We start from the raw sequence: 18,213 nt of genomic DNA, 5'->3' as shown, positions 1-18,213 counted from the left end.
CGACCGTAATCGTTAGAAGTGAAGCGCCCAGGAAATGAGGAGCGAACGAAATGATTGACGAGGGGCCAACCGATCGAATAAGAAGATGTCACTGAACGAGAAGATGACTGATTGAATCTTCGGGTCGTCGGTCGTGATCGTACCTAGTGCTGAGTCCGGATCCTCGACGACTGTCGACCGCCGATCCGGGCAACGAGTAACTAAATGCTTCATTTTCAGAATCGTCCCGATCCCGTAAATGTTGCTGCTGCTGCTGTTGAAGCGCCTCTGAATCGTTGGGAACGAGTCCGGGACAATTGGACGCATTGTCGGGAAGGAGGAGGCCGGTGGAGGATGAGTACTCGTTAGGCGTCGGCGTCGTCGACGACAGCGGATGGAGACTGCAGACCGTCTTCCGCTCGCGCATCAGTCGCTTGCCGTTCGGATGTTGATTGTAGAGCGAAGTCGTCGAGTGGCTCCGACTCTTGTTGCTACCCGACTGCGTCGAGGCCGAATTATTGTTGTTGATGTTGTTGATGCTGTTGGGGTTCATTGGCTCATTGGCACTGAAAGCCACCAGGCCCGGAAGCGAGAGCTGACTTTGGTTCGGACTCGATGACGACGTCGTCGCCGAGGTCCCGTCTAGAAAAAGAAAAAGAAAAAAGAAATAATAAAATAAATATAACAACACACGACGTAATGACGTAACAATCGACACTGCAATCACATTTCGAGTCTCATTCGTTTAGTATCGATTTCCCGCTAAGAAAATCGATCGACAGAATCGTGCAGAAACAACCCAGGCGTCGGTCGGTCGGTCGTCGGCCCAAAGTTTCACCCGGTCGATCGGTCCGCCGACGACGCCCTGGGATTTTTATCAAGACCCAATTCGCGGGGCGTCCCCTCACCTCCTTTTGCCACGTTAGACACGGCGAAGGAAAACGGATGGACCGACAGACAAGATTAGAAAATATAGCCGAGGAATCGATCAACACAGCAGTGACGCATGTGTAACAAAGCAGCAAAAGGTTTGGCGTAAATGGGATTCATCTCTTTTGTTTTTCCGCTTATTTTGGGTAATGGAGTCGCGTGTTCAGAAATAAGATTCGCTCCTTCTTCCCTGCTGTCGTATTACGTGTACACTCGCTAACTTGAAGGGTTATACCTCTCTACACTAGCTAGCCAGCTAGCTACCTCCTGCTGCACCTATCCCATTTCTCCCAAGGTTGTATATTTCTTCTCACCCGTTCTCTAATCAGATAATAGACAAGGAGACGGGAGCGTCTAGAGAAAGACGAATCGGCACGCGAACGACAGCGGCAGGGGCAGGGGGGGGGGGGGGATAGACTCTGACGCGGTGAGACACTGTAAACAATGCGTCGCATCACTCACTCTCCAATTCTGTCAGGGACCGACCCTATATGAGTTTCAAGAGTTGGAAGAAGAAGATGATGAAGAGAAGAGCAAACAAGAGAGAAAGGCAGCGCGCGTGAGAAGAGCGTGTTACGTGCGAGGGTGGCCCACAATTTGACGGGCGGAGAAAGACGGGCCGAACAATTCGCCTGCGAAGAAAAAAAAAGAAACTCTGCTGGCGAAACGAGAACACACCACACACAGTAGGAATTGAGGATTAAGTTCGGAATGTTAATTTCATTTCGGCGATGGTGCATTTCTAATAGGGCTCTAGGAACTTGTTCGAATCTTAAATGACGTCACACTCGCCCAATCCCCACGGAAAAAGTACTGAGCACACAGCCAGCGAAAAAAAAAGGGAAAAAGAGAAAATGACGAATGAAAGTAAACTCGGATCCTCTCTCTCATCTGGCTTAAAGATTTACAACGAGCAAGAGTGGAAAGGATTTTAAGTAGCAGTAATGTAGGGGGTTGGATCCGTTGGAATGATGAAAAGTCTACTGTCGGAATTCACAAGGATCAGCGGAATTGTGAAGGGAGCCGGAAGGGAGATGGGTGGTGCAAGAGAGAGAGAAAAGAAGATGAACCGACATCAAAGAAAGAAAATTACAACTTGTGTATACATGCTACATAGCTCCAACGTTTTTGATTAGACGAAAACTTGGAAAGGGGTGACCGATGATGATCACCAAGCAACATGCCGATTCCTGGGAAATCTCTTCAAGCTAATTGAAAACCAACCAAGCATGCGCTGGCGTCATCAAGAACGAATCAAAATCCTTCGTTGGAAAAAAAAAGAAAATATGAAAGACTTTTGAAGTTGTCGAGTTGTTTGTTATTATTTGAACGGCTCTACTTCTTCGTATTATACAATTTCCCCCCCACATCTGTCTGAGTGATTGGATTGCAAAAAACAGAAAGAAAAAGAAATGAAACACAAACACGCAAAGTTGGTTGCGGGATTGGAAGAGATCAGAAAACGACGGGGATTTGAATTATCTCCAGCAATAATGATTTCCCAGCATTTCCCTGTAATTATGCAGATTTGTCTTTGATTCGCTACAACGTTAGCGATCGACCGAAGCGTGAAGGTTAAATAATAACTCGGCCGTTCAAAATGACGAAACATCATTACGTCAGTTGGATAACAACGATTCGGATAAGGTCATGCATAAAAGAACAAAGAAATCCTAAAGTAAAAGAAAAATATATTCTTCCTTTTCTGTGTGTGTGTGTGAGTGTGGTGATATCAATATTTCATGCCGTGGACGAAGCTAGTCGTGCTGTCTAGTCCCGGTGAAAGAAAACAGAGGCACGTCGACTGTGTGGAATTAGTATTCGCACACGCCTATTGTAATCAGCCATACAGGCCCTGGCAAACATGACGAACCATGAGCAAAGAAAAGTGGATGAATGCGTCTAGATTTTCATAGTATCTTTCACTTTCTTCTTTCTCCTTCCTTTTATCTCGCCCTCCGCCTCTTCCTAGTTTTCATTTTCCACGATCGATCCGACACTCGAATCGTCTTCTCCGGTCTTCTCCCCCCACCCTAACACACCAGCAATGGCACAGCAGCAGCAGCAGCACAGACTACTATATACGTGGCAAAGTTTAATCATTGGGTTGCCTTTTTGCTCCAGCACACGAAACTGATCCGAAAAGGGCGTCGGGAATTCGGCGAGCTGTTGTCGCAACACCACGCGCAGCACCACACAGTCGAAATAAGAAGGTCCGGGAGAATCCTTGTCGATTGTCAAATGAGATTTCGCTCGTCTTGTCCGTCAGAGAAGAAAATCCCTCCCGAAATGGTAACGATATTGCTTAAGGCTTTAGACTTTAGCACTTAACAATTGCTGGTTAGAGTCGAAAAAGAGAGAAAAGCAATGGTCGGTTGTGTAAACTAACGTTTAATGTCACGAGTTGTACCCCCGGTCGATAATAGTCCATTCCGCCGCCCATACACAGCACCCATCGCCGCGCTGTTGCCCGCCTTAGTCAACCAAATGACGACGGCCCAAGGACAACTGGCCGGTCGTAGAAAAGAAAAGACAAAAATGACAGAGGAAGAAGAAAATGGGAGATATCGGATTTCGCTAATATCCTCCGTCGCTGCCGAGCCGCTTCCTCATATACTCGTATGACCATCTCTGATTTAATCATTAGATATTTTTGTTACTACCCAGCGCAGCTTTTCGGAGAGGAAGGATAGGGGGGAATACCCGAAATGTTACTCATTAACTTGGGCCATGGGACTAAATGTGATTATTTCTCTCTCGATTCGATAACAACCGCGTAAGATCTGATTGTGCCGGTAAATCTGTAGAGGCGATAAGGCAACACCTTTTCCGACACGTCTACTATGAAGGTCCTTGAGGACAGTTCAAGTACACAATGCTTGGTGTATATACTGTATATAGTAAGAAATAGGGAGGGGGGGGGGTAGTATATAGAAGGATCGAGAGGAAGGTTTCGTCATTCGACCTCTTGCCTTCCATTTCCTCTGTGCGTTACACGCCCATCCGCCCGTTTGTCCTTGCTCTCCTTTTCGTCGGTCGCCAAATCGATATGGACGAGGCTGCACACACGCACTCACACTTACACACACACAAGCAAAGAGCTTATTCAACGGCCGAGATCTTCTTTCATGCCAACGAGTGAATGTGATGGATGAATTGAAGACTATCCACATTTTCGTGCGCAACATCTCTCTCTCTCTCTCTCACTCATTTTCTATCCGCAACGGGAAAAAGAAAAGATGATGAAGCTGCACGTCGCGAATAACCTTAAGTATATATACACAATGTGGACAGGGCAAAGCTGCTCCTTACTCGGCTCCATTTGGGAATTATTATTATTATTATTATACAGGACTCGTTTCGTTATTTTTCTTTCTTCCTTTTTCTTTGCTCATCGCCCATCAATTCCCATCCAGCCCCTATAATATGGCCATGCCCCTTGTGGCCCTTTCATCCTCCTCCTCATTTCCATAATGGCCTGGGAGCAGCCAGCATCTTATACGGACGACGAGTTCTACCAGTCGAGTAGAGAGAGAGAGAGACCACGCCATGTTTATAATATATCTATATCGCAGCAGCCTGTAACTATACTCGTATTATATGCGGACCTACGCACACACTAGAGTCCGTACACACATCTCATCATCAGGGGATTGTATAACGGGGAGGTTCATGATGGATGACTCACCTTGACAGTATATATCCGTAGATATACTACTACCCCTTCACTGTCTATGCAATATCTCCGGATGTATTGCCTGTCTTCAAGGTCCGTAATCATTATCTACTTAAAGTTTCTCGTCCCGTATAGAATAGACAGTCTCCCTTGGAGTCAAAATGAAATGGAGAAAAAATAAGATCAAGAGAGCGTAAAAAGCGAGCGAAACTCTATCGTCGAGAGTGCTAGAGGAGGAGGGAGGAGGCCCGCGATTTTTGATTATTCATTGAAAAAGAAACCCTCAAGATTGTCGAGAATCGCCGGCGTCCCTGACGTAAGACGAGATTGACGTCATCGACATTTTGAGCCTAGGTAGAAGAAAAAACAAAAACAAAAAAAAATCCTTGACTAAAAAAAGTCGGAAATTGAGCCGTCACTTCTTGTCGTCATTGCCAATCAGCTGCCGCTTTCTACCGACAAGACCCGTCGGCTGCTTATTTTCTCCGCGGCTAATAAAACCTGCGAAATGATGGACAGTCAAGTCTGGAAGTCTGGATATTGGATCGCGAAATAAGGGTCATGTCCGTGTGTATAGAGGCCCGCGACAGCCCCCGAAATTCACAACCACTTACGTCTGATTCCAATTTAAATAAAAGAGCCAAATGGATTCGTCTGAGATGCTGGGACGACTTCGCAACTTTATTCTTTGACGGTTGCCTTCATGCGACAGTTGAGTATAGCAAAGAGCATTACTCCAGCTCCCAAGAGTCAAATTTCCCGTTTTTCTCGGTATCGGGCCGCCAGCCCGTTTAGACTGCTAACTCTGATCACACGTAAATAGACATACAGACATAAGCTTCGTCTTTGGCCCGGCTCGCTATTTCGATGCTGATCAAATAACCAGCGCCAGCGCAGAATAGTATATTATCTATAAATGCAGAGCTCTTCGCAGAAGCGTGAATGCAATCAACGTTTGACTCCCGGATCGCGAGTCGTCGATTCCCCTCCGAAGGCGGCGGCCGGGATTTTGATGGCAAGATATCTCTTCCCCGCCCACCTCCTATTTACATACGCGCGCGATGGCAGTAACTCAATGTATAGAGAATCTCTATGGGGAAAAGAATTTGAATCGTCTGTGTATAACTCGGCGCGTAATAAATAGGAGAAGAAAAACAGGCTGGCACCATAATGCACTCGCCTCCATATTTTTATCTGTTTGTGGAATTCAGAGAAACATAATAAAGTGAGTCGGAGGAGGAGGAGGAAAAAAGGAAAGGAAAGAAAAGAAGTTGAGGCGGAATATAAACGCGACGACAAAAACAAAATAAAATGAAATCACGAAAAGAAAACGCGCATCTAAAAATGCGCAGAGAGAAACTCGAGTGGGCGCCCTAATAGTTGCGAGCTGGATGAAAAAAGAAGAAACGGAAGAAAAAAAGTCGAGAGAGAAATGCGAGGGCAATTTCACGCGGCAACTAGGATTGTCGCGGGATTAAATATATATAGTATAGGCAGAAGAAGAAGAAGAAAAGAGGCAGACGCACTCGCGTTCACGCCAGTGCGCACGGCCAACGAGCTCCCGCCGATCTACTATTTTGTGGCGCATATACATGCGCTCGTGCTGTTAACCCTTTTTTTTCTCTTTGCATCTTCTCTTCGTCTTCTTCTTCTTGCTTCTACACGCGCGTTGTCGTCCTGCTGCAGGCAGCGCCTTTGCCTTTTTATCGTGAGCACTTTGCACACACAGTTCTTCAATGGCGTGCCGAAATGAAGTTATCAAACCCTCCTCGTTTTCAGCCTCGCTTCCTTATATTCGTCTCTAGTCGTCGACAGCGTCGCTGGCGTCGTCTCTTATATGATCCAAACTCAATAACCATCTTTCTTTTTTCCCTCTCATATCCTTCCAATTTCTTTCTTTATTGGCTACGCCTTTTCAGATTTTTCGCTTCCCCCACCTCCCTTCTCTTGAACCGTCGTCCTGGGAGGAATTCCGGCTCGTGCCGAAAATTCCGCCGACTTACTTGCCCTGGGTCTCGGGGCGTTTCAAAAATAACGCCAACCCCACGTTGTATACACTTGAGCGTCGAGCAGTACAATTCAAAAACAAAAAAAATCGTGTGGGTACGACCACGACAAGGCACTGCCGTCGTGTACCGAATGCAAACAGGATGGAATTATGTCTAATAAGCTCAAGTGGAAAGAGAACCTAAGGCGGAGAAGGGGAGAGAAAGAGAACCGAAATTAATGAAATTGAGCCCTTCTTTCTCGTCCTACACTCACACGAAAAATTCCAGCTCAAAGTATTATTAGTCAATTGATAAAATAAAGCCCGACTTAATGAACTCGCTGCTACAATGGAGGTAGTGAAAGACCCGACGCGTTTTACCTGGAAATTCAGTTTCGTTTGTATCGGTGGGAGAGTGGAGAGATCTCTAAATTTATACGCAACACATGTAATCAAAGTTGGGGAGAGAAATATACGGTGAGGAATAGTGGGGGGTCGTCCTCTATTGAATCGGCCAGCGACCGGGCGAGACGAGAAAATTCACTCCATTACATAAAGTATGGGCGATATTTTCTGAAGAGATAACAAGGTTTGAGCAGACGGGAAAAAAGACACAATGTGCAGAGGACATGCACAGGGGGATCGGTCATAGTCCCTTATTCCTCTCTCTTTCTTTCCCTATGCTGCTCCGTGCACGATATACGATGACTACCATAGCAGCTCGGCTCCACCATAAAGTCTAGATGTGCGTGAGGATGTAACTGCAGCAGGCAGGCTCTACTCTAGAGTCGTTTCTCTCTTTACACACCGGGAGGAATATTACATTTTGAATCTGTCGGGCGAGCCGACAGGGCAATATCAGACATATTATATAGTTGCCGGTAGGTGGAAACGAAAAAAAAAGAAAAAAAAAATAGAAAAAGGGGAAATGGCAAATAATAAATAAAAGAATAACGGATCTACTACTACACTAACGGCTATGTGCGGTAGGGCTATACGCTTCATCCAGTGGGATTCTCGTTTTTTCTTTTTCCTTTTTCTCTTCTTCTATTTACTATTTACTTTGTGCGTCTCGGGCTATATATTATGCAGCAATAACCGGCGCGACCCGTATGGGAAAAAGACCGGCAGCGGGTGCCGCCATGACGCACACCGCACGACGAAATTCTTATCTGGCCATATAATAAGGCCCAGTGTGTGTGTGTGTGTGGTGTACAGTGTAGACGAGGGGGAAGAGAAAAGACAATATAATATGTACATAGCCTACTGTTATTCCTCTATTTCCTAACTTAACACTCTAATATGAAAAAAAAAACGAAAGCGGGCAGGGAGCATCAAAGACAATACGACCGCAATCGTTTGGGCTGGACTGGCCGTTGGGGAAGTTATTGCGGAGAGGGGGGGAAACATTTTGGACGCGTTTAGGACTATACGGCCGTCTAAATAACACATCAACAGCGGGAGCGAAGGATATTATTATCAGGAAAATGGCCCAGTACGTAAGGTGATATAAAAGGCTATTCGCTATATACGGGTGGTGTAGCATAAAAAATAGAGTGTGTGACACCGGGGGTGAGGGGGAAAAATCCAGGACGTGCGTCGTAAGACTTTTTTTTTTATTTTAAACTTACCTAATCCACTCCTGAAACTAGCGGTGCGCTTCCGGCAAGGCTCCGGCTCAATGGTCGGCATTCCGGTGGCTGATGTTGTCGTTGTCCACGTGCTGGTCGACATCCTCCGCAAGAGATTAGGAGGCACGAAACGTTTTCCTTTCTGTAAAAAAAAAAATAAATAAAAATAAACAAAAAAACGGATTGAATAAACGGTCACGTTTCACAGGCGACGCGACGACATATAACTATAGTAAGTAACTTTTTTTTTCTGACTCGATTCTACCACCGAAATATTTTCAATCAGTAATCAATAAACCAAATGACAGCCTCGGAGAAGTGTTACTACGTGTGTCCCACGTCGGTGCTATTTATTGGTTTATCTGCCCGGTTGCACACTCTTGTGTGTGTGCGTGTGTGTAGACCAGTTCCGAGCTAACAAGTTACACCAACATTGACCGTTAGTGGAACGCGAAAAAAGAGCGCGCAAATTGAATTTGGCCAAGGCCAGCGACGCCAGTCAAGTCTGAAACAGCGTCGTCGCGCACTCTCATACAAAGTGCACACAGAGCGGCCGAGGGGTTTGTATGCACAATTCAACTCGAGAATATCAAAAGAAAAAAAGGGAAGAATAAACATTGTTGCTGTCGCTCCTGCGGATTGAAAGCACTTAAACATTTTCGACTCCCCCCACCGTACAAAAGAAACAGGATCGAACGGTCAACAACAGATTCGACAACACAATGGATCAATGGTCCTTTGTATGGTACGTAGGACCTCCTCGTCATGTTTCTATAGTTTTGATCTCCTAAAAATACGGCGAATTCAAATCGCATACGATAAGCCGAGTGTTGCATCACACTCCCGGCCTTGTATTCAACACGACCGAAAAGTAGTTTGATCCAACTGATCTACTCTATAGGAAAACTCTTTTGTTTTTCTGTCGTAGGGTTCACATAGTCCGCAGCGAAGGGCATCGATTCTAGTCATTAGAAAGTCAATTAAACGAGCGACCAGACTGCAAAATTCAACTGCTCGTGTGTGTGTGCCTTGCCATCATTGAGATAACACATCCGAGTCCTTGATTTATATTAACAGTTTGCTTCTCCAAAGCTGCTGGAGAGAATGGGCGTCGAGGAAATGGAACGGGCGTCCGCCGCTCCGAATCTGAATCCGAGTGAAGACGCACCACGGAATCGGCGACTAGCGTCAATATCGATTGATCGGCTCTACAGTGTGTATAGTATTATGCCGTCTACAGTTGTAACGTGGATTAAATCAAGACCACGCCTCTCAAATTCTCTTGTTTTCCATCTTCTCCTCTCCTCCATCGTCTCCTAGGATTCGGATCAATCTCCCAAGTTAAGATAAAAGAGATCTCCCCCCCGTATTATTTATAGAGAGAATGTACTGCATACTGTAGTGAGGGCGAGGGCGGAGATGGCGAATGGACACACACACACACACACAGACAAAGAGAGAGAAGACCGTGAGAATGGAAACAACTGATGCTTTTTATTTCGATTGTTTATCCTCTAGTCACTCGTTTTTTTTTTTTTCTTTTGTTATACGTGGGTCGCTTCGGCTTTCTTTTATTTGGTCCTTCCAATTCTCCCTTTGTATACGTTATTCGCCAGTCAATAAGCGATTCAAAAGATATCGACCAAAATATAATCCGGCGGGATATCGTTTCAAAGGATGAAAAGGAAATAGGAGACACAAACACAAAAACCCCCACGGCCGGACATTCCCTGTTAGAGCAAACGATTACTCGGTGGAAAAAGGCTTCTTCTTCGTCGGCAAACAGGACATCTAAAGAGAAGGCAATAACGCTGCTGTGCATTGGCCTCAACTTGATATTGGGAAAGGAATCCTAGTCGGCGTCGCTCGATTGGCTTTGATCGCTTTGTGTTTGTTCATTGGCGTTTGATATAAGAGACAAACACACACACACACACACACATATGATGTTGATGATGATGATGTATGAATACAGATTAGATTCGAAGAATCGCGAGAAAAGGATGTGACAGAGTCAATATCGGAAAGAGGCGACAGACTGGAATTGCCGCGTTTGGATGAGTGCGCCGTTGCCACCGTGAAAACAAAAGAAAAAAAGAAACTGGGCGAAAATTTCGAGGAAACAAATAAGCGAGAACCAACAAGCGTCCCAGGGAAATTCTCGCATGGCGTCTAACATGTCGAGCTGGATGCTCGGCAACCGATGCGACAGGCAGAATAGATCAAAAAGGAAATATCACGGCGGCAGGTGTGTACTCTCGTCTGTTCTATACGTCCTCGTGGAAAATGTCACACACTTCCGCTTGCCGAAAGAAGAAGACGGAATAGTTGGGATAAGACACAAAAAACTGTCGACTGAAGAAAACGAGGCCGTCTCACGCCTCGCTGGGCCACGGGTTTTTACATCAAGCAACTGGCGTCCAACTATTCCAAGATTCGCGTTATGTTTGAACGATATAATCGAGCCCTGTACCATCATCATCAACCGGTGCTGCCAATCTGGTTACGCCGATAGAAAAAGTGGCAGAAGCCTGATTCCGCTTCCGTCGCTTACGGAGGGAAATCTATCCATGCGGAAGCAAGTGTATCAATATAAATACACACACAGAGTCACGTACACTACCAGGGTTCAGTTCATTCAATGATTCGACTCTTTTTTTTCCCCCGTGGCATCATCTCCCGGGCGCTACCAATTTCCTGTCGATATGGGCCATCTTTCTCCGACTCGCCTTTCGCCTTTTGATTCCGCCCCACTCTCCTCTATTATATTCCATGCCGTCAGTGTTCTCCGAACCTGGTGGGCGTTTCCTAATAATATTTGCCTGCTGGGCAGACACGATATCTTTTTCTCCGATCGCGTTTCTCGCCTTCTTTTTTCCCCAATAGAGAGATCTCTATAATACACTCAAGGCGGGCTTGTTCTCCTCACCTTTGCTCTCGAATGAACCTCTTGACGGACGTTTCATTTCGACGCCATCGATCCGCGTCTTAGTGGGACCACCTCCCGAGGAGCGACAAATCAATATGCTAATTCAACATGCGACGTGAAAGGTTTGGGAGGGGGAAGGGCCGCTGGCGTTGCCTCTGTCTCGGCGAGCTGTCTATTCAACTGGATCGCAAAGCAGAACTGACCTTTACCAGAACTCGGCGTAGTGGCTCATCTTTGTCAGAAATCAGTTCAACCGTCACTCATCGTCAATCAACTATTGAATCCTCTTAGCATTTACGTCAGGACAGAGAGAGACAAGAGACCGATGATATCCATTTAGCCGACGGCAATAGAATTACTACAAAGGCAAGCGAGCCAGACAGACAGACAGACAGGATCGGATTTTTTATTTTTTGAGGGGGAGTGCAGCGATTGAGTTCGTGTTCAGCACGAGCCCACGCAAGAAAAATAAAAAGTCTCAAACGGTCGAAACCGAGCCCGGCCAGCACGTCGCACACACCAATCCAACCGAGTGTTTTCCAACTGTGTCTACATATATACGGAAGCGTGTCGTTGTAGCGCGGACACGAACAAAGCCAAATCCAATGTCGACTCGGATATATACTTTCTTCATCCGCCAAACTCTCCGCTCCGTCGATTGTTCTCTCCTACACATCAGCCGGCCAATATCGCCCATGCAGTTTCGTCCGACCGTTACAAGTACGGCGCGCAATCCTCTTTTCCCTTTTCAGATCCATTTTCTTCCTCTTGATAGTGCTTGTTTGTTGTCGGCTCCTGCAGCTGAGGGCGGACACAACGACCGCTCGATATGTACGCCAGAGAGAGAGAGAGAAAGAGACGGGAATAAAAGAGGCTTGCATTGCCCACGTACCCGCGAATGCCTTGATCACTATTTAGTAAGACCCCGGAGCGCACACTGATGATGATACACGCAGACTCTTTACTATGTATGTATGTATACAACATATACTACATCCTCCCGTGCAGCAGCTCTGCTGGTGCATTTCTTTTGTTGCGGTTGTTATTCGGATTATTAGTCCTTTTCTTTTCTTCTTCTCGGGCTTTCACCGACTTTGATTCCCATTTCTTATTCGTATATTACCCCCACAACCGCAAGATGCTAATTGAAGTGCTGAAAGCTTTTGCGTATAGCCCAGCCAGCACCGCCCAAGATGAATAGTATCGGCAGCGAGGCAGCCGTTGCTGCACCGCCGGGGTAGAAGCGGAGCACAGATCGATTTCTGCACCCTTTTTTCTTGCGCATTTCTTTTCTTTCTTCTTTCTTTTCTTTCTCTTTTTCTCGGAGGCCACTTGGGAGGTCATGGGGAAATTTTCATCACGACCGCCGAAAGGGGGGGGAGTCTTTGATGGACGAGATTTGAACCCGTGGTCGTCTTTTAGGGGCGTTGCTTTTGACAAAAGCCAAAACCACTAGCATGGAAGACATTCTTTATCTTGACTTGTTGTTCTTCTTCTTCTTCTTAGCTAGCCTTCTACTCCCAATGGAGTGCGTGGGGGCTTGTGTTTGCTTTTGTTTGTCCCGTGCCACTGGCATCGTGCGTATATTTTAGGCGTCCAGCTCAGCGCCAGGCTTATTTGCATCGCAAGACAGCCAAACATCGTGCCTGCCCATCCAGTCAGCTGCGCAGAGGAAAATCCCCGGAAACGCCGACCAGATGACAGGCGAAATGCTCAAAAACCAAATGGAGGAAAAGAAAATCTTCTCTTCAACGAAGGGGAAAAAAAACCAAACAAATATGTCGATTGGTTTAACGCTAGTCGGGTAATATGATTTTACTCTAGCGCAAATACGTTTAACACAAACTGTTTAATACTTCAGAATCCAATTTCTGCGGAATGAAACCAAGCGGAGGCCGACGACTCTCGATTGATTGCACAGAGAATTCCAGCCACCCAACCCATCCGTTCGCCAGTTGAGCCCACCGGGGAAACCTAGTTCATGAAAGTGATACTAAATTGCTTATGCAAATTGTCTGTGTAGCTGTACATACAGCGCTGCGGATGGAAATTGAAAATAAAAAAATATAAATGGAAAGGGAGAGAGAACAGATGACATTCTCTTTGAATAATGCAACGACAACTGGAGCAGAGAGGCAAAAGGCTCCGGGCTTGCCGACGACAAGGGACGTTTGCTCTCACTCGAGATCCTGTTTTTTGTGGATGGGCGTCAGCTGTGCGACTCTTGAATATCCCCCAAGAGCAAGGACCCAATTACCGCCGATCCGGCGAATACAATTCATCACCCAAGTCCATCACGGGTCTTCAAATTTGCTTCAATGAGCTACTCCCGTCGTGTGTTAGACCCGTTCGCTTTTGCCTCCTCCATTTAAAGTCTCCATTTCCGCACGAAGTTTGCGGTCTCTCTTGATTCAATTTAAAAAAATAATAATAATAATTTGTCTCGGCGACTCTTATATAAACTGGATGCGCCACGACGACGCCTTCTGCTTGATGGATGATGGACGGTCAAAAGGCTTTTGAAGTCAACTAATATAATATCTCCCGTGATTGGAGAAAGAGACGGCGGGGGAGTAGGACGTAAAATGATTGAAAAATGATTTTTACCAGCTCCGTTTTGTCAACGCGCTGCACGGACACAGAGAATCTATACAGAAGAGAGAGAGAGAAGAGGCAGAGACTGGAGAAGAAAATGGGGTCCCCTTCATCCATCGCCGAAAAAAGAGCGATGACGCACGAAGCAAAAAGGGGCTCCTATTCATTCGAGCAGCAGCAGTTGCCTATCTTATTCATCAGCAGCGTCGACGACGACGACGACAACGACGAGCTGGGCGAGTCAAGGAGGCAGCAGCAGCATTACCGGCTCTCCCAAAAGATTTAAGATGACACAAGGGACGGCCCAATAAGGCCAGTCGCACCGACGATGGATGGTTCGGTTGCGGATAGAGGGGAAAACCAAAAATTTCACTTTTGACATCAACAACTAGACGCCACTGGATGGATACGTGGGCACACACACACAGAAGGACTGCTGGTATCTAAGGTTATTTGTTGTTTTTCAATTTTACCTTGGAGAGGTGCTGGAATAGAGATTCGCCCGTGTAGGGGATCTCCTCCGTGTCAGAGGCGTACTGGACGTCCGACAGGGCGACGTGAGGCAACGTGTGGCGCGGTCTCCTGTCCATGATGGGCCCGCCATTCGATTGATGGGGAAGCGGCGGACTCAGCAAATTGGCTAAAGCTTTCAAGCCGCTGGCCAATTGCGGCGGCATCGTCGACGACTCGAGAAGCAAGTCCGTCACCAGGCCGTGAGCCTCGGACAAAAGGGCCACGTCCAATCCCCAAAGAGCCGCACTCTGCGCGCAACAAAAGAAAAAAAGAAAAACAGACACAATGGGTAATTAATTTCCGTTCACTACAACAACAAAAACAACAACAACAACAAAACAAACTGACGACAACAACAATGTGTGTTCCCATCAACAGGTGCATCAAGTCTAATCAAGGCGATTTAACCCATCACTCGGCGCCGGAAAACCAAAGTCAAAAGACAATCGCAAATGAAATTCCTTCGCGTTGTTCCGACCTTCTGTGTAGCTTAAGCGTAATTGAATTCTTCGCTGCCGTTGCCACGGAATGAGGTTAGGACACGGCGACATCTGCGCGATAAGAAATGTCTTCTGCAAGTCTCGGCCAAATCTGTCAAAAATCTCACCTCCGTGTTTTGAACCCAACGTGACGGCTGTATAGGGAGGGGGGGGGGGGGAGAAAGAACGGACCGGGCGGACGTCACAAACAATTCCAAAAATGACATTCCTTTTGAATCATGGATCAACAATTTTTCTATTTGCATATGTTGAAATAGGCGAGTCGCCGCGAAATTCCACAGAATCCAATGGCGCCATCGTCTTTTTTTTTTTCTTATTTTTTTTTTTTTTTGTACACACATTTGTTTGTTGTTTTATTATTACTGTCATCGTCGTACGGATCGCTGTGTGCTCGCTGCGAGCATTATGCCTTTCCATGATGGCAGCCTGGGCATCCTGTCCCATCAAAAGTCACAGAGAGAAAATGTGCCAGCGCGAAGAAAAAGGCAAGAAAAATGGACAAAAATAAGGGAACGACCCCAATCCTGGCCTGACTGCTCCTAGCGACCAGTCAAGGAGGCTATATAGCCTCAACTCCGGCAATGGCAGCAGCAGCAGCAGCAACTCTTTAATAAAGTTGCCGTATGTACATTGTGGAAAAAGGCCCGACGTCACGCCAAGAGGGGCAACGAATATCGTCGAGATTTCGTTTTGTGATTCCGGGCTGTTGTTATATGTGCGCTCTTTTCCATCCCTCTCTCTCTCTTCGGATGCGCATACATAAAGTGGAGAGAGGAGCTAGCGCACACAACAGTGCGTCACACAGGTGGTCCCCTGCCGGATTCCCCGCAGTGTCGCCGTCCATTTTTTATGCCGCCGTTGGCATCTGCGACGATTCAGTTTCTATCCTCTGACGTGTCTCTTATACTCGAATGTATTCATTCACAATGTTGTAGAATAGGTCCCATCCGTTATTGGTGCTGTTCATCTATACAAGTATCGATTCAACCCTCCCAGAAAAAGAAAAGTGTTGGACAGTTGGCCACCGTTAACTTGGCTATGCCATTCACGGGGCCACGGTAATCGAATCAGCGGTGCTGGTGAGTGGAGAAAGAAAATGAAAACAACGACGACCAGTGTAAATACTTTGAGCTGGAAGGGGAAAAAGGAAACCAAACAAAACACGGCAGACAATAAATCGACCCTCAAAACAGACTTCTCTTCTTGACCCAATGGCTGAATAATAGAAGCCTCTCTCTCTCCAGTCCTTTTAACTTTAATGTCTGCAGCCGGGGCAGTAAAAACCCGCACGTAAACCAAAGTTTTCCTCATTTTTTCTTCTCTCCTTGGTTTCTCCCCGGCTGGTTAATAATAAAAAAAATCGATCCATCCGAGCAATAGATATACGTACACGGACACAACATGTAATATACTACGTAGTAGATGTATACGCCGTACGTATATATCTACACCTATATATTTATACATAAATAAATATGCATACAATTTTTCTGGGAGGGGGATGGGATGTAGTATATTTAGTAGTGGTGTAGTGGCATAGTCTAGACATATTACGCAGTATATGCCAGGCCGTCGGTTTCTCTCCGCCCGATGGGGATCGAATTATGCACGTCGTGCTGACTCGCATTACTCGGCCAACGCGGGGCTAGAACCATTTGGGAGCCGAGACATTTTCAGCTGATTACCTTCTCTTGGAGCTGCAAGACTCTACGCAGTCTCTCACCGCTCTGCTGTAGACGCAGCAGTTGCCCCCGCTATTGTTCTCTCGATTCGCTTAGACTCAGCCGTATAACCTCCGTTGTTTAACCTACGCTCTTCTTTGTTCTCGCGACCCTCCAATGAACGCTGTTTCCTTTTCATTACACGTCCATCACGGAGTGTGTGTGAATGTTTACGTACTGCACATCAAGGGCGATGCACTAGGGTTTTTGTTTTTTCGAATACAAACTAGCGGCGAATCTAACCATGCTACGCGAGTAGCAATGTCAACTTTAAGTTGGCAAACGCACGGTGCCATGTTCGTAAAATACTTATCTAGCGTTAGCCTATCAAATGTTCCAAAGTTGAATTGAAATTATAACAATAAAAATAAAAATAAAATAAAAGAATGGCAAATTGAACACGCAAGTGTGCCTCTTTTGTTGATGAGAGAGGAATGATAGTTTTCCAGCACCGTTTTGCCGTTGAAAATTCGTCAAACTTCTTTCTCCCAGAATTTGGGGGAGATTCAATTGAAGAGAAACTCACGCCGGGGAAAAAAAATGTACGCGCTGAATGTAGTAGGAGAGACAAGAGACAAAGTTTCCCTTCTTTTTCGTTTCGCCGTTAGAATGTCTAAGAAGTAAGAGGAATATAGAACAAAGGGAAAAAGGACCCAACCAATAATTCACTAAAGCTTCAAGTTGCCTGCCAATGATGTGTTGGATGGTGTTCGATACATATAAGAAAGGCCAAACGGAATCTAAAGTTTTTTAAAGAGAAGGAAAGAAAGATACTACCAGCCCCCTCTTTTTTGTGAGTTTCTCTCGAGTCTCAATATCGATCGATTGCAGTTGCTACAACTAATCTAGCTCCAACTTTGGCCGGATTGTTGTTGTTACTTTGTTTTTATTTGTATTACTCTTCAATTGACGGACGTCACTTCCATTGAAATAAAAGTGGATATCAATCACATCTTCTACTATAAAGGAAGCCCTGGACAAATCTTATCCTACATGTTAGCCAGAAGATCGAAAGAAGAGAAGAAGAAGAAGAAAAGTTTATCTTTTTCACGCTCCGGCCACTCGCTTTGCACACATCCACCATTGCGACCCTCATCTTAACGGAAAGAGACCCAGATCGTTAGCTAAACAATGCGCAGACTGCGCTGATGGCTCCCCTATGACACGACGGTTTTACGGACAAGTTTGAAAGAGAAAGAGAGTCCCTTTTAAAAGTCTACAAAGTGTCTGCGTTTGGATTTAACGAACGTCTAAAAGGGGCAAAAAGAATGGAGCGCGATGGTGGTGGTGGTGAAGTCCTCCACATTGCAATATGGCCAAGTAAAAACAATGGGCGCCAAATTTGCCGTTGTCGTTTTCTGAGACAATCAAACGAGAGCCACAAAAGATGATGAGCTTGGAACAAAAGAAATGCATATGGAAAACGGAGAATGTACAGATTCCGACATTCAAAAGTCGAGAAAATAAAAAAAAAGGTGGAATAACTATTCGTGGCTATTTAGACGGGGGGAAGAAAGAAGATACGGCAGAAGAGCAGGACGGAATAGGATCGAGAGAAATTCAACAAGTTCGCTGCTTCTTTTTCCTTCGCCCATCACAGGACACGATCGTCGACGACCGAAACTTGCTGCTGGCTCCGGTCTGCGCCCATTGGAACTGAGACTTTTGGATGAGACCATCGAGGATGGATGAAATCAAAAGTAATGATTTGTTGTAGAGTTGGACGGCGACGGGCGATCGATGGATGCATGG

At 45.9% G+C, this 18,213-nt stretch overlaps 1 protein-coding gene across 4 annotated transcripts in view; it reads right to left on the bottom strand.

The window, feature by feature from the left end:
• Positions 1–18,213, bottom strand: part of LOC124328350 (cGMP-inhibited 3',5'-cyclic phosphodiesterase A-like) — a 42,360-nt gene that overhangs the window by 9,288 nt on the left and 14,859 nt on the right. For all 4 annotated transcript variants that reach the window (XM_046787105.1, XM_046787104.1, XM_046787103.1 and 1 more), the window contains 3 exons: positions 14,201–14,488; positions 8,204–8,345; positions 144–621 (listed from right to left, as the gene is read on the bottom strand). In XM_046787105.1, coding sequence (XP_046643061.1) covers positions 144–621; positions 8,204–8,345; positions 14,201–14,488 — 908 coding nt within the window. The remainder of the gene's footprint in view (positions 1–143; positions 622–8,203; positions 8,346–14,200; positions 14,489–18,213) is intronic.

This window comes from Daphnia pulicaria, chromosome 3 (assembly GCF_021234035.1).
Source record: "Daphnia pulicaria isolate SC F1-1A chromosome 3, SC_F0-13Bv2, whole genome shotgun sequence".
Taxonomy (NCBI): Eukaryota; Metazoa; Arthropoda; class Branchiopoda; order Diplostraca; family Daphniidae; genus Daphnia; species Daphnia pulicaria.
This window is presented reverse-complemented; position numbering and strand designations above follow the sequence as displayed.